Raw genomic sequence first — 11,635 nt, 5'->3', positions numbered from 1 at the left:
TTAAATGGTTTTTTAGTAATCATTTAGCAGCATGTTGCTTAGACATTCCACTTTCAGGTCACTGAAAAACAAACCAAAAAATCCGAGTCTGTGAGCCTTGAAATTCATCTAAACTACCAACGTGAATGAATCATATCCTAAAAAGTGCAGTGTAAATGTGGATACAGTCATGGTTTTTGGTTTTGAGATTCAGCCCTGCTAAATAACAACCAAGACCAGACTAAATGACCAGTTCGTGCCATTGCTGGTTACAAATAAGGTATGTTTTGACAATTTCATGCTGGTTTTAGCTCAACCACTCGGTTAGCTGCAACAACAATCATCTTAATTAGCTCATGTCAGTAACTTACCAGCAATGCCAATCTAAAACAAGTTAATCTTGGAATTTAAGCTAGTCTAATTAGTATTTTTTTCAGCAGGCAGATAAATGTCATGGCCAAAAGTATGTGGACACCTCTTACTAATAAATGCATTTGACTAGTCAAATAATTACAAATCTTAGTGTTACTCCATAAAATGATATCCTTGAGAATTGTTCAAAAGTTTTAATCAGTTTCAGCATGATAAAGTCCTTGTGCACAAAGCAGGTGACTGCGATTCTGCCAAGTAGGGCATGTTCCTCGATCAACATCAGCCAATCAGACTTTAGAAATATAGGTAGAAGGGTTTGGCTCAGGACTGGAGTTTGAGCAACATTCTTATCAACTGCCCTCAGATTTTAGCCACAATTTTTGGTAAAGGTTGAGTTTAGGGATAGGGAGAGGACTTTTAGTTCTAGGATCAATGGATGATGTTGATTTAGGAACATCACACAAGTCTAGGTCCATTAAGAAACGTGAAAGATCTTGGTTTGCACAAATTCCAGACCTGAATACCTTTGAGAAGAACTGGAACACTGACTCCCAGAAGAACTGCAGTTGTTAGGAAGGATGAACTGCCTATTAATGCCCATGCTTCTGAAATTAAACAATCAACAACAAGCACGTATGGGTGTGGTGTTTGGGTGCTCACATACTTTTGTCCACTTAGTGTATGTGGGATGCTGTTATATGCTCAGACGTTTATTGATAAGGAAAACTGATAAGGTGAGTCTGATATGACCTCTTTAGACAGTGTGGCCAGAGAATGAGATATTCTCCAAATGCAGTCATGATTGGACGCCTCACGACTCTGAGTGTCCTTAGCCAGAGAGCTCAGTGTGAAGTTCCTTATTCTTACAGACTTCTGCAGCATGAAGCTCCTGACAAAGAAAAGAGAGACGGTGTAATAAAAGTTAAATAAATATGAACTGTTTTGTAGCAACCAGGAAGGAAAAAGAACTAGTTCTCTTTTTTACTGACAATAAAGTACAGATGTAAGCCTGTTACTTCAGAAAAACAACATGCAATAGGAACTGGGTGGGCCATGCGATTTTCTTGGATCAGCTACATTTTGCGGTTAGGTTTCTCCTCGGTCATCTTGCTGTAGTTGTTGTTGATCTCCTGGGCCTTGGTGAGCACCTGCTTCTCCTGAGACTACAGAAAGAAGTGCAGAAAGGTGATGACAAATTTAATGTGAGACAGTGAAGAAAACTTATTACATTTAAAAAGTGCAAAGGTGAGAAGCCAAACAGCGAGACAAACTCATGAAAACAGCCCAACAGCAATGGACACATACTAAAGAGGACTGTATAAGATGGCAATACCACTAATTGCCATATTCATATGGTATCTACATGCTACATGGTAAAGTCTTAAAAACTACGTTGCTACGTTTACTGCATTAGGCTAACCGAGACTTGTCATAGCGCTTGCATATTGTTGCTCTTTTGTTGGTTTTGATTACATCTATTGTCCTCATTTGTAAGTCGCTTTGGATAAAAGCGTCTGTTAAATGACTAAATGCAAATGTATTTTCGAATAAAATCAAATTTATATCAGGCACATCAAGGTCAGCTCAGTAGAGCTGTTTGTGTCCTATGGCACTACTACAGTTAACTGTTGCTATTTATTACGTGCAGTCATGCATGCAGTGAACAGAGCAGAAAGCAGCGCGCAGACAGATGAAACTTTCAGTGAGTGGGAAAAAAAAGTTGATGGGTCCTTAAAAAGTCTTAAATTTAGTTGCATCAAATTTAAGGCCATAAAAAGTAAAAGGCCTAAATGTTTGTGCACTTTTATAGATCATGTTAGTTACATAATGGGCGATAAGTAGCCTAATGTAAGTGCAATCCATTAACTACGCATAAAACTCATCTTTTTACTTAAGTACCAGATATGGTTGTCTTGCCATAAAATATTTTTAATATGACTGTCTTTGTATTTAACATGAATTTAATAAAAACATTGTAAGTTAATTACAACGCTTTCATTGTACAGAAAGAGAGCAAAGAACATTTACACAATCAATGAACATTATCCTCGACTTCAGTCTAGCCAGAGTTCAACCACTTTCAAAAACTCCCATTATAATCACTGAAACTGTTTACACTGTGAAATGAATATATTCTATAATAATAGTTGAATATTTACCATGGTACACACACAAAAGCCTCATATCTACAACCCTGGAATTGTTTCTGTTAGAGAGTATAGTTTAGTTAGAGCATGTAAACGCTGAAGATCTTTATATATACAGTATATATATATATATATATACATATATGTATATATGTAGAGTTAGGTTAGAGGTTTCATTGTAAGTTGGTTTTGGGTTTTGTTATATATATTATATATTATTATATTATTTCTTTTCTTTGGCGCCGATTGCGTTCCTTTTCCCTTGGGTTTATTTATTTGTTTTGGGTTAATTTGACTTGTGTAAATATTAAATGTGTATATATATGTTTTTTTCACCTAATTCTTTATTATTTAACCTTTTACGTTTGTACAATAAATTCCACTGGTTTTGGCAGTATTTTGTTGGACGTTTGGTTTCTTGCCACCATCACTTTTCCCAAATTGTTTACAAACTAAATGTTACCTCTTATTCCCTTAGACCTACAATCTAAAGTCGGAACACCTGTATCGACAGTTGTGCAAATTATGTAATGAGCTGCACAGTAAACATAAATTATGAAATATATTACATTCACAGATACATCTTTTTACATGCAAACAAATAAATACAGAACATTCAGGTTCTTGCATTACAGTTATACACTCATAGACACAACGGAATACAAATAATTCAACAACATCTAAAAATATGTCATATAGTTACTAATTGCAAATTGCCTTACGATTTGTTTATAATATATGCTATCACAGCACCTCTAAGTGGTCAAACATTAACATTGCAATAGTCATAGTCTACTGTTAGTCTGCTGTTGCGGTAAAATTGATTTGAAGATTGAGGTGAATAAAAATTTCCTTCATTTCTATATTTCATAATTACATGGACAGAAATGTCACTTTATCTTTGTTTTTTAAATTTATTTATAGATGTACAAAATTAAGATTTGTTCTAACAAATTTAATGCTAAATGTTTTTTCTTCTTTATAAATTTATGTTTCAGTAATGCAAACTTGAAACTTAGCAAAAATGCTGAAATTAAAATAAAATTAATACAATATAATTTCCAAGAAGACTAAAACAGACTAAAGACGTTTAATATTTAATTAAAAGTTAATATATACTAAAGTGCCATTCAAGAGTAGTTATATATATATATATATATATATATATATATATATATGATATTAATGTATAGCACTAATATCCAACAGATCTGACAGTGCAATGTTCCCTGGTGTCAATTTTCAAAAATTTCACAATACCACAACACACTGCACTGCAGCAAGTTCTCATTACCTGTCAAAATAGCAGAATTATGGCACTGTAATCCAAGCATCAAACATAAAACTGTTGATAATAATAAAATACATAAAGTAGACATATTAAAAGGAGGTTTTGTGTTATTATAAAATATAATATTATATATAAATATAATAAAAATGTGATGTGTGCATTATTTTGCATTATTCAAAGAACTTGCAGGTGTTCAGGTTATCTAATCATTCACATATTATAGACTCCCACAATCCTAGACAGTGTAACTAACCAATGATGCACAGGCCTTCTTGTGCCCTGGTAATGCCCACGTTAACTTGGTGTGGGTCCATGATGAATCCAAGTCGATTTATTATCCAGGATTTGGTTGGTTGTGTTTCTATGGTGGATTCAAATATGTTGCATCTTTGTTCAGTGCAAACATAATGAAATGAAAGTGCTAATATCCAAATCAGGGTTTGTCTAAAAAGAACATTGCTTTGGAGCTCACCTGCTCAGGCTTATGAGCCACTAGTGGAATAAAGGCTTCAGGTTCAGTTGCCATGGCACATTCATCAATGATGATCTGTTTGAAGTCGAGGGCATCAGCTAAGGCAGGGTGTGAGGCTGCTGTGCAAGTGCACAAGATGACATCATACTGCAATAATTCATGTTTTGGAGGGTTTCTCTGTAGCTTTAAAAAAAAAAAATTTTTATTTATTTTTTAATTATTTGTACTTTAAGCTTTTCATTTCAATACAGCTGTTTCCAAACTATTTCTAACAAACAACAAACAATAAAATAGAATCAAAAAGAGATTTGTAGTTAATGAGCCATACATACAGTTTTTTTTCTTCATCAGTGAATTGAGCTCCTCTTCTAATTTTCATATCAAAAGCTAATATTTGTGTGGAATATGGGTTGCCATCTTTTCGAATCAAGTGGTGTAGTGCAATGGAACTAATAATTCAACAAAAACAACACACATCTGTTAGTGGAAAGCAAGGTTTAGATTTTATAAACACATGAATATTACATCGGCAGTTGTATCTACACTCAAATAAGTGATAGATGGACAGTATTTGGCAAATACCTAAGCTCTGTGTTGGGTTTTTCGCCTCTTTTTGAATTCCGTGACAGCTTCAGATTGCAGCCTGGGTAAGGAAATTCCAACATCTCCGTCTGATCACTGTAGACTCTGAGAGGTCTGAGTTGATTTTGAAGTTTTAGGAGATGACCTGCAACACATTCATATAAAAAAAGTTTAGGTTGTGATCTTTGGTCAGGTAATCTCCTTTGAAAGTGAATTGCGTAATTCCTGCTTCACTAGTGGGACCAAAATGAAAAACATAATTGGCTATACAGAAAATTTACCTGCGACAACATCAACTGATTTATTTGAGGGGCCACAGTACAGAACAGCTCTCTTCTTCTCTGAATTGGTGGCAGGAAGCTGTTGGATATTTTTGAGCAACCAGTACACAATATGGACACCAACAACAGTTTTTCCAGTCCCTGTGAAAATGCACAACAGTAATATAATAGGGAAGGAATGGAAATTGCAATAGCCTAAGGCCAAAGAAACCAAAGAAAGTCCAAAAATATCTCTAACCTGGTGGTCCTTGGATAAGAGTGAACGGGTTGGTCAGTTCTTCTCTTATAGCTTTGGACTGACTGTTGTTTAGATCAGAAAACCCAGAAGGGAGATAACCGTTAAACCGATAAATCTCAAGGATGCACAACAAACAGCTGAATTGCTGGTGTCATTAGTCCTCGTGCCGTGGCTGTACCTAGCTGTACTTCGACTGCCTCACCTGGCTTTATTCTCATCGACAGTTTGGCATAATGCTCAGCGTACATGGGATCAGATTTTTCTCAACTTGTAGCATCTCTCAATCTTTCATTGAATTGTCTTGCATGGATTCTTGAGCTGACGTCAAGTTCCTCAATCAGGGGAAACAATCTGTCCCAATTTTCCTCTCTAAGAGCAGCTGCTAGGCATTTCCAGCGCTTTGTAGAGACATAGGCCATGACTGAGTTTGGAGTTTGCTGTTTCACTTCAGCAAGGATGTGAGGATTGGAGAATGAATATATCCTTCGCACCCATTTCAAGATCATGCAGTTGTTGGTTTCATCAAACTGTGGTTGATCTGCCAACTGAAGATCCCTGTACATAATGTCTAAGTTTTCTGATATAGAGGTGCTGTTAAGTGGGAAGGATAATCTGAAGTTTGTCCCTGATGCATTGAGTTCCACAATGTATGCCACCTTCCTTTCGCTTTGGGTTGACAGTTCTATTGCAAAATGTAGAGCATTTGCTTTCCTCTCATATGCTGACGGTTGGTCATTTTTCCTGGGAAATTCCATACAAGACAGGTCAATGTCATGAGCTGTGTACCTAACATTTGTCTTGCCAATCACAGAATGAAGAAGACGCTGCACAATGACATCTGCATATCGGCGGATTGGAGATGACGCCCATGTATAGCTGTCAATATCTAAATCATAGTGGCCAATTCTTGAGACATGTGTTGAGTTTGAACGCAGAATACATGCTTTGTGAAACAGTCTCCTAAATGCCATTGCAAAGGGGAGAAGTTGGGGGTGAATCTCATCAGTTGCAATAAAGTCAATTATTTTGTAGATATTTTTCTGCTCTGCTGCTGTCTTCAAGCATCTCAAAACAGATTTTAATATGGGGAAGGTTTCAGAATCATAAATGCAAGCTTGAGAGTTTGGCATGGCTCTGCGGTGGATCAAACCTTGGTTATTCAGTTCATGAGACACATGTTCACTCTTATGAATTTGACTTGAGAAGTGAACTGATAGTGGAATCAGGGAGGCATTTTTGTCAAAAAGGTCAGAAAGCTTTTCACTGTTTGGCCTGTCCTGGCACCTCAGTGGAGTTATGCTCCTTGTTGTTTCATCAAACAGAAGACGTTCAGCAACCATGTGGTTAAACATGATCATCAACTCTTCCACCATTAGGTGAGATTGTCTTCTTCCCAGAGTCACGTCTTCATCTGGCTTTTTGTAGCACCAGTCCTCTTGTTTTCTGTATCTCCTGTGAACTTCAGCAAAGTTCCATGCTTTCACAAGGCAGATTTCAAGTGGGTCAGATTGCTGACGATTGTTTTCAAGGATATCCTCAACTTCATCATAAGAAAATTTCCTCTTGGAGTGAATGACAGACTTGCAAATTAATCTTGTCTTTATGTGGTTTGTCTTAGTATCCACTTGTATTATTAAGGAGATGGCTCGTCTCTCTTGGTTAGGAATCAAACTGAAGAAATCGGCACTCAGTTCTTTAGGGAACATGTGTATAGGCTCCTTTCCACATGAATAGAATGAAGTACACAGCTGTCTTGCATACTTGTCCAGTTCACTGTCTTTAGCCACAAAGCTAGCAACATCAGAAATGTGAACTCCTATTTCATAGCACTCACCTAAATCCCGTACAATGATTGCATCATCAAGGTCTTGTGAATCTGTGGGATCAATGGTAAATGTTGGGAGCATGCGAAAATCTATTCGCCCATCTTCAAATAAATTAAGACTTTGAAAGTCTATCATCTGTCTTTCCAAAGATGAAGAAAGTGTTCTCCTCAACTGGAACTCTATGTCAAGAACCTTCAATCCATCTTCTAAAGTTGTTATATTTGGAAACTTTCCCACAACAATCCCCAAGGGATATTTGTAAAACTTTCTCCACTTAAGCACTCTGACAACAAAGAGATATTTTCTGTGTGCCTCTTCATTGATTTTGATGAACTTCTCTATTTTGAGGTTCTCAGGATTTCTTACAGCAATGTGGTTTGGTTTGTCTTTCCAGAAGGGTGTGTAGATTTTGGAGATGCATTTATTGATAGGTATCATCACTTGACTGTCGTGTCTTTCAAGGGTGCAGACAAATTCTTTGACAGTATCCGCACTTTCTACGATGTTGATCACTTTTCCTGTAGGAGGATTTGATATCTCACTCAGGATCTCCACTGTTACCTTGTCTCCAGGGAATGCCTGTCCAATGTTTTTTCTGCCCTTGATTTCGATTCTTATGGAGGGCTCGTCAAGTGGTCTAGCATAGGCTCTATCAAAACTCTCTTTGACCAGCTCACAGTGTTTATGTGTTGAAGAGTTAGTCAACAGTTGCTCTTCATCTACTTCTGCAAATTGGTTGCTAACACTACTACTGACAAATTGCTCATGTTGTAAAACTGGAAACAAGCGCTCGTCAAGTGGTCTAGCATAGGCTCTATCAAAACTCTCTTTGACCAGCTCACAGTGTTTATGTGTTGAAGAGTTAGTCAACAGTTGCTCTTCATCTACTTCTGCAAATTGGTTGCTAACACTACTGACAAATTGCTCATGTTGTAAAACTGGAAACAAGTCCTCCTCTGTCAATGGAACGTTGATGTATTTGCTCTCATCAAGAAGCTCTTGAAGTATTGGGTCTTCTATGTCTGGTATTTCAGATGTAGTTGATTCACTATCACTGCTCTCTTCATCCTCACTTCTGCAGAGCTCAGATATCTCAAGGAGATCTTGTTTCAAAGAATCCAAGGTAAAGTTATGGGCACTTCCCTTGTTGATGCAATCCTCTATGTATGATGTCCATAGTCTCCAGCATGTACTGAACTGATGGCAGCAAAGTGCAGCTGCATCTCCAACAACAAATATTTGAGATTGGGCTCTTGTCATAACTGTGTTCAGCACTCGCATGTCATTAAAAAACTCAAGACAGGTCCGGTCCGTATCCAATAAGCTGTCCTTGGTGTGCACAGTGGAAATCACTATTACTCTGAACTGTTTTCCTGAAAAATATGGGAAAAGGCAGTATCTGTAAATCACATGCATCGATACTAGTGTGTTTGAACATAATCATGGCATAGTATTACATTCGAGTAATGCATCATCTTTACCTTGCACATTTTCGGCATTCTCCACAGTGAAATGGGGCAGTCCAAGTTGACGCAGTCTTTGCCTGATTTCCAACACCTGAAACACAAATGAGGCTGTCAACAACACTTAGAATTTGTTCCGCATTGAACCAGGACATGCTTGTTGGGTCCAAACAGCATTCTCCTCTTACATGATGGAACTGCAAGGCATGCTGGTGTGGATGAGGAGGCACACCTCCTCTAGCCTTGATCACATCACTCTTTCCAACATAAAAATGCGTTGATACAAAATCTACAATATCCTTTGTGGAACGGAAGTTTTCATTGAAAATGATTCGGCTTTGTTTGGCAATGTCACTGTTTTCAGCTTGGTAGTAATAGAACAGGCGATTGAGGAGGGTACGTTCTGAAATACTATTACATTTTCAGACAGTTTCAAAATGACACTGGCTCCAAGGTATGCATTTTTATGAGTTTACGCATTCCCCGGAAACCAATTCCAAGACCTTGCCCTTAATTGCACCATGCTTTACTGTTTGAGCTTGAGAAATGGAATTAAAAAAATGCAATTTCCCTGATGAAATGACCAGTATGTATTTTGGATGTTGGCGTGCCAGTGTCGCCACAAGATTTTTTTACTGGGCTAGGCCAGGAACAAACAAGCATTAACCAGCATGGAAATTAATTTTATTCTGAGCTGGTAGTTTCAGAAGTATGTCGGGCTGCCTCCTAATAGTCAATTAACCGTTAGTCGACGAGAAGATGCTTGGTCGACCAAAATTTTATTAATCGCTTCGTCATAGAAAAAAAATCCACAGGAAGTGGGGAAGTCACGCAGTCCACGAAGGACAGATCGTTAACGGCTGGTCTATGTGGAAATATAGTACATCGAGCAGGACATTCAAACGCTCACCTATCATTCATCAACCTCAAATATGACTTTTCATCTGAAATATGTAAGTAGTAGCAACTTTACATTACCGCTCAATCTTATGTTAACCTAGAAAAATGCGTGCTATTCAAGTGTCTGTGCGGAGTGTGGAAGCTGAACAGTAGTACACTCACTGCATGACAGACGGAGGCGCTGGTGCGGTCACTTGCTCTTGAAATACTCCATCATTTTTGGTCATACAGATAAAAGTACATCTTCTGAATCTGTAAGGATTCTACATTTATTTGTGTGCACTCAGAATAACAATGAAACATTGCGCTTTTGTAAAATATTAAAGCAAACAGGATGTCTGTCGTCTCTGTCTCTGTGAACTTGAGCACGCAACTTCGAATCTCTGTGTATACTTGCATTACAGACATTATAAATATATCTATATAGAGTGAAATCTCTACTTTTAAATGAACCAATTCAAGTGGAAAACAAATATTCTTAGATTACGTTATCCATATGAAGCCTGTATACAGGCACATCACTACTGCGGAGATGACGGGTTCATCTCTTAAGCTGAAAACAAAGAAAGCACTAATTTATCAATAAATTCTTAAAATGTTAATGCAGTCTTTTCCCTGACACATTCATCATTATTATATCTGCCAAGCTGAAACTCAAACTGATTGCCATCTCTGGATAAATGGCAGTACTGTAGTGTGATGGTATCAGTAGATCTGGGATTTCTTTCCTTTGCCTTGATTCTCAAAGGTTTGGCTTCATGAAGAACAGTTGCATATTCATGAAAATGTCCTTTTACATAAAGATCCGCAGAACTGTATCAAGGAAAAGAGAAATGACTGTAGCTTACAATGACTGCATTATACTATTACATTTTCAGACAGTTTCAAAATGACACTGGCTCCAAGGTATGCAAAGCTCGCGCATTCATAATAAAACGTGCCGCAGACGGCTCTGGGGAATGAATAAAGGCCCTCTGTAGCGAATCCATGAGTTTTTGTAAGAAAAATATCCATATTTCAAACGTAATAAACACTTTTCTCTCACTTCCGTTATCTGTCATACGCTGATCCGTTCCGGCGTATGACGTCTGCGCAGCACGCGTGCCTCTGAGATATGCTAGTCTTTGGAATAGCCAGGACAATTTTTAATATAACTCCGACTGGATTCGTCTGAAAGAAGAAAGTCATATACACCTAGGATGCTTCGAGGGTAAGTAAAACACAAGCTAATTTTCATTTTTGGGTGAACTAACCCTTTAAAGGCTCATTATTATGATTTATATATTAATAAACGTGTAACCAATAGTCAACTAATGCTTAAAATTAATGACTACTAGTCGACCAGAAAAATCTTTAGGCCTAGTTGAGGGCAGCCCAAGAAGGATGACCTACTTCTGTGGAGTAGTACTCTAAAGTGCCTAAGGTTGGGTATCGTTTGAATGTTATCGATTAGGATTCCGATTCTGCTTATCGATTCCGATTCTTATCGATTCCTAATTCCGATTCCAATAAGATAAAAAAATCCATTAACATTTTTTTTAAGTCAAACATTTAGATATTAGATATTCTTTTGCCTATGGTTTTACCAAAAAATACCATAGAAAAAAAACAACTAGACTAATATAAATTTCAAACATTAAATTGTTAAAGACAAGTAAACAGTAAGTAATAAAATAGGAACAAACAAATCAATTAGCAATAGCATAAATAAATAAAAACAACAAATTTCAGGTACAGAAATTAAAATCAAAAGTTTAAAAACACTGCATAGTTTTCTTTTCATAAATACAATATTGATTGATCAGTGTCATTGCAGAGGCTATCCTACACTACTGTCTCACACTTACAGCTGTCTAAACATGTTTAGAAAAACAACATGGGTGCTTGGCAGATTACAGACCTCAAAAACTAGATTGCACCATATATACAACATATCCACTTGGTAATAAAAAGTTGCGGTCACACTTTATATTAGGTGGCCTTAACTACTATGTACTTACATTAAAAAATAAGTACAATGTACTTATTGTGTTCATATTGTATTGCAAAACACTTTTGCTGCTATTGAGGTGGGATACGGGTAA

General features: G+C 37.0%; 1 protein-coding gene and 1 pseudogene across 1 annotated transcript in view; both read right to left on the bottom strand.

The window, feature by feature from the left end:
• Positions 1-1,053: 1,053 nt before the first annotated feature.
• The window catches only part of LOC107758171 (stathmin-3-like), a 24,923-nt gene continuing 14,341 nt past the window's right edge, over positions 1,054-11,635 (bottom strand). Inside the window, exons 4-5 of the mRNA XM_016575844.1 lie at positions 1,429-1,514; positions 1,054-1,240 (exon numbers count right to left, since the gene is read on the bottom strand). Of these exons, the coding sequence (XP_016431330.1) occupies positions 1,054-1,240; positions 1,429-1,514 (273 nt within the window). The remainder of the gene's footprint in view (positions 1,241-1,428; positions 1,515-11,635) is intronic.
• The window catches only part of LOC107758166 (helicase with zinc finger domain 2-like), a 15,020-nt pseudogene continuing 7,607 nt past the window's right edge, over positions 4,223-11,635 (bottom strand).

The sequence above is a fragment of the Sinocyclocheilus rhinocerous genome, unplaced genomic scaffold (genome assembly GCF_001515625.1).
Source record: "Sinocyclocheilus rhinocerous isolate Xijiao unplaced genomic scaffold, SAMN03320098_v1.1 scaffold203, whole genome shotgun sequence".
Taxonomy (NCBI): domain Eukaryota; kingdom Metazoa; phylum Chordata; class Actinopteri; order Cypriniformes; family Cyprinidae; genus Sinocyclocheilus; species Sinocyclocheilus rhinocerous.
The sequence above is the reverse complement of the archived record's forward strand: the minus strand, read 5'-3'. Positions and strand labels throughout refer to the sequence as shown.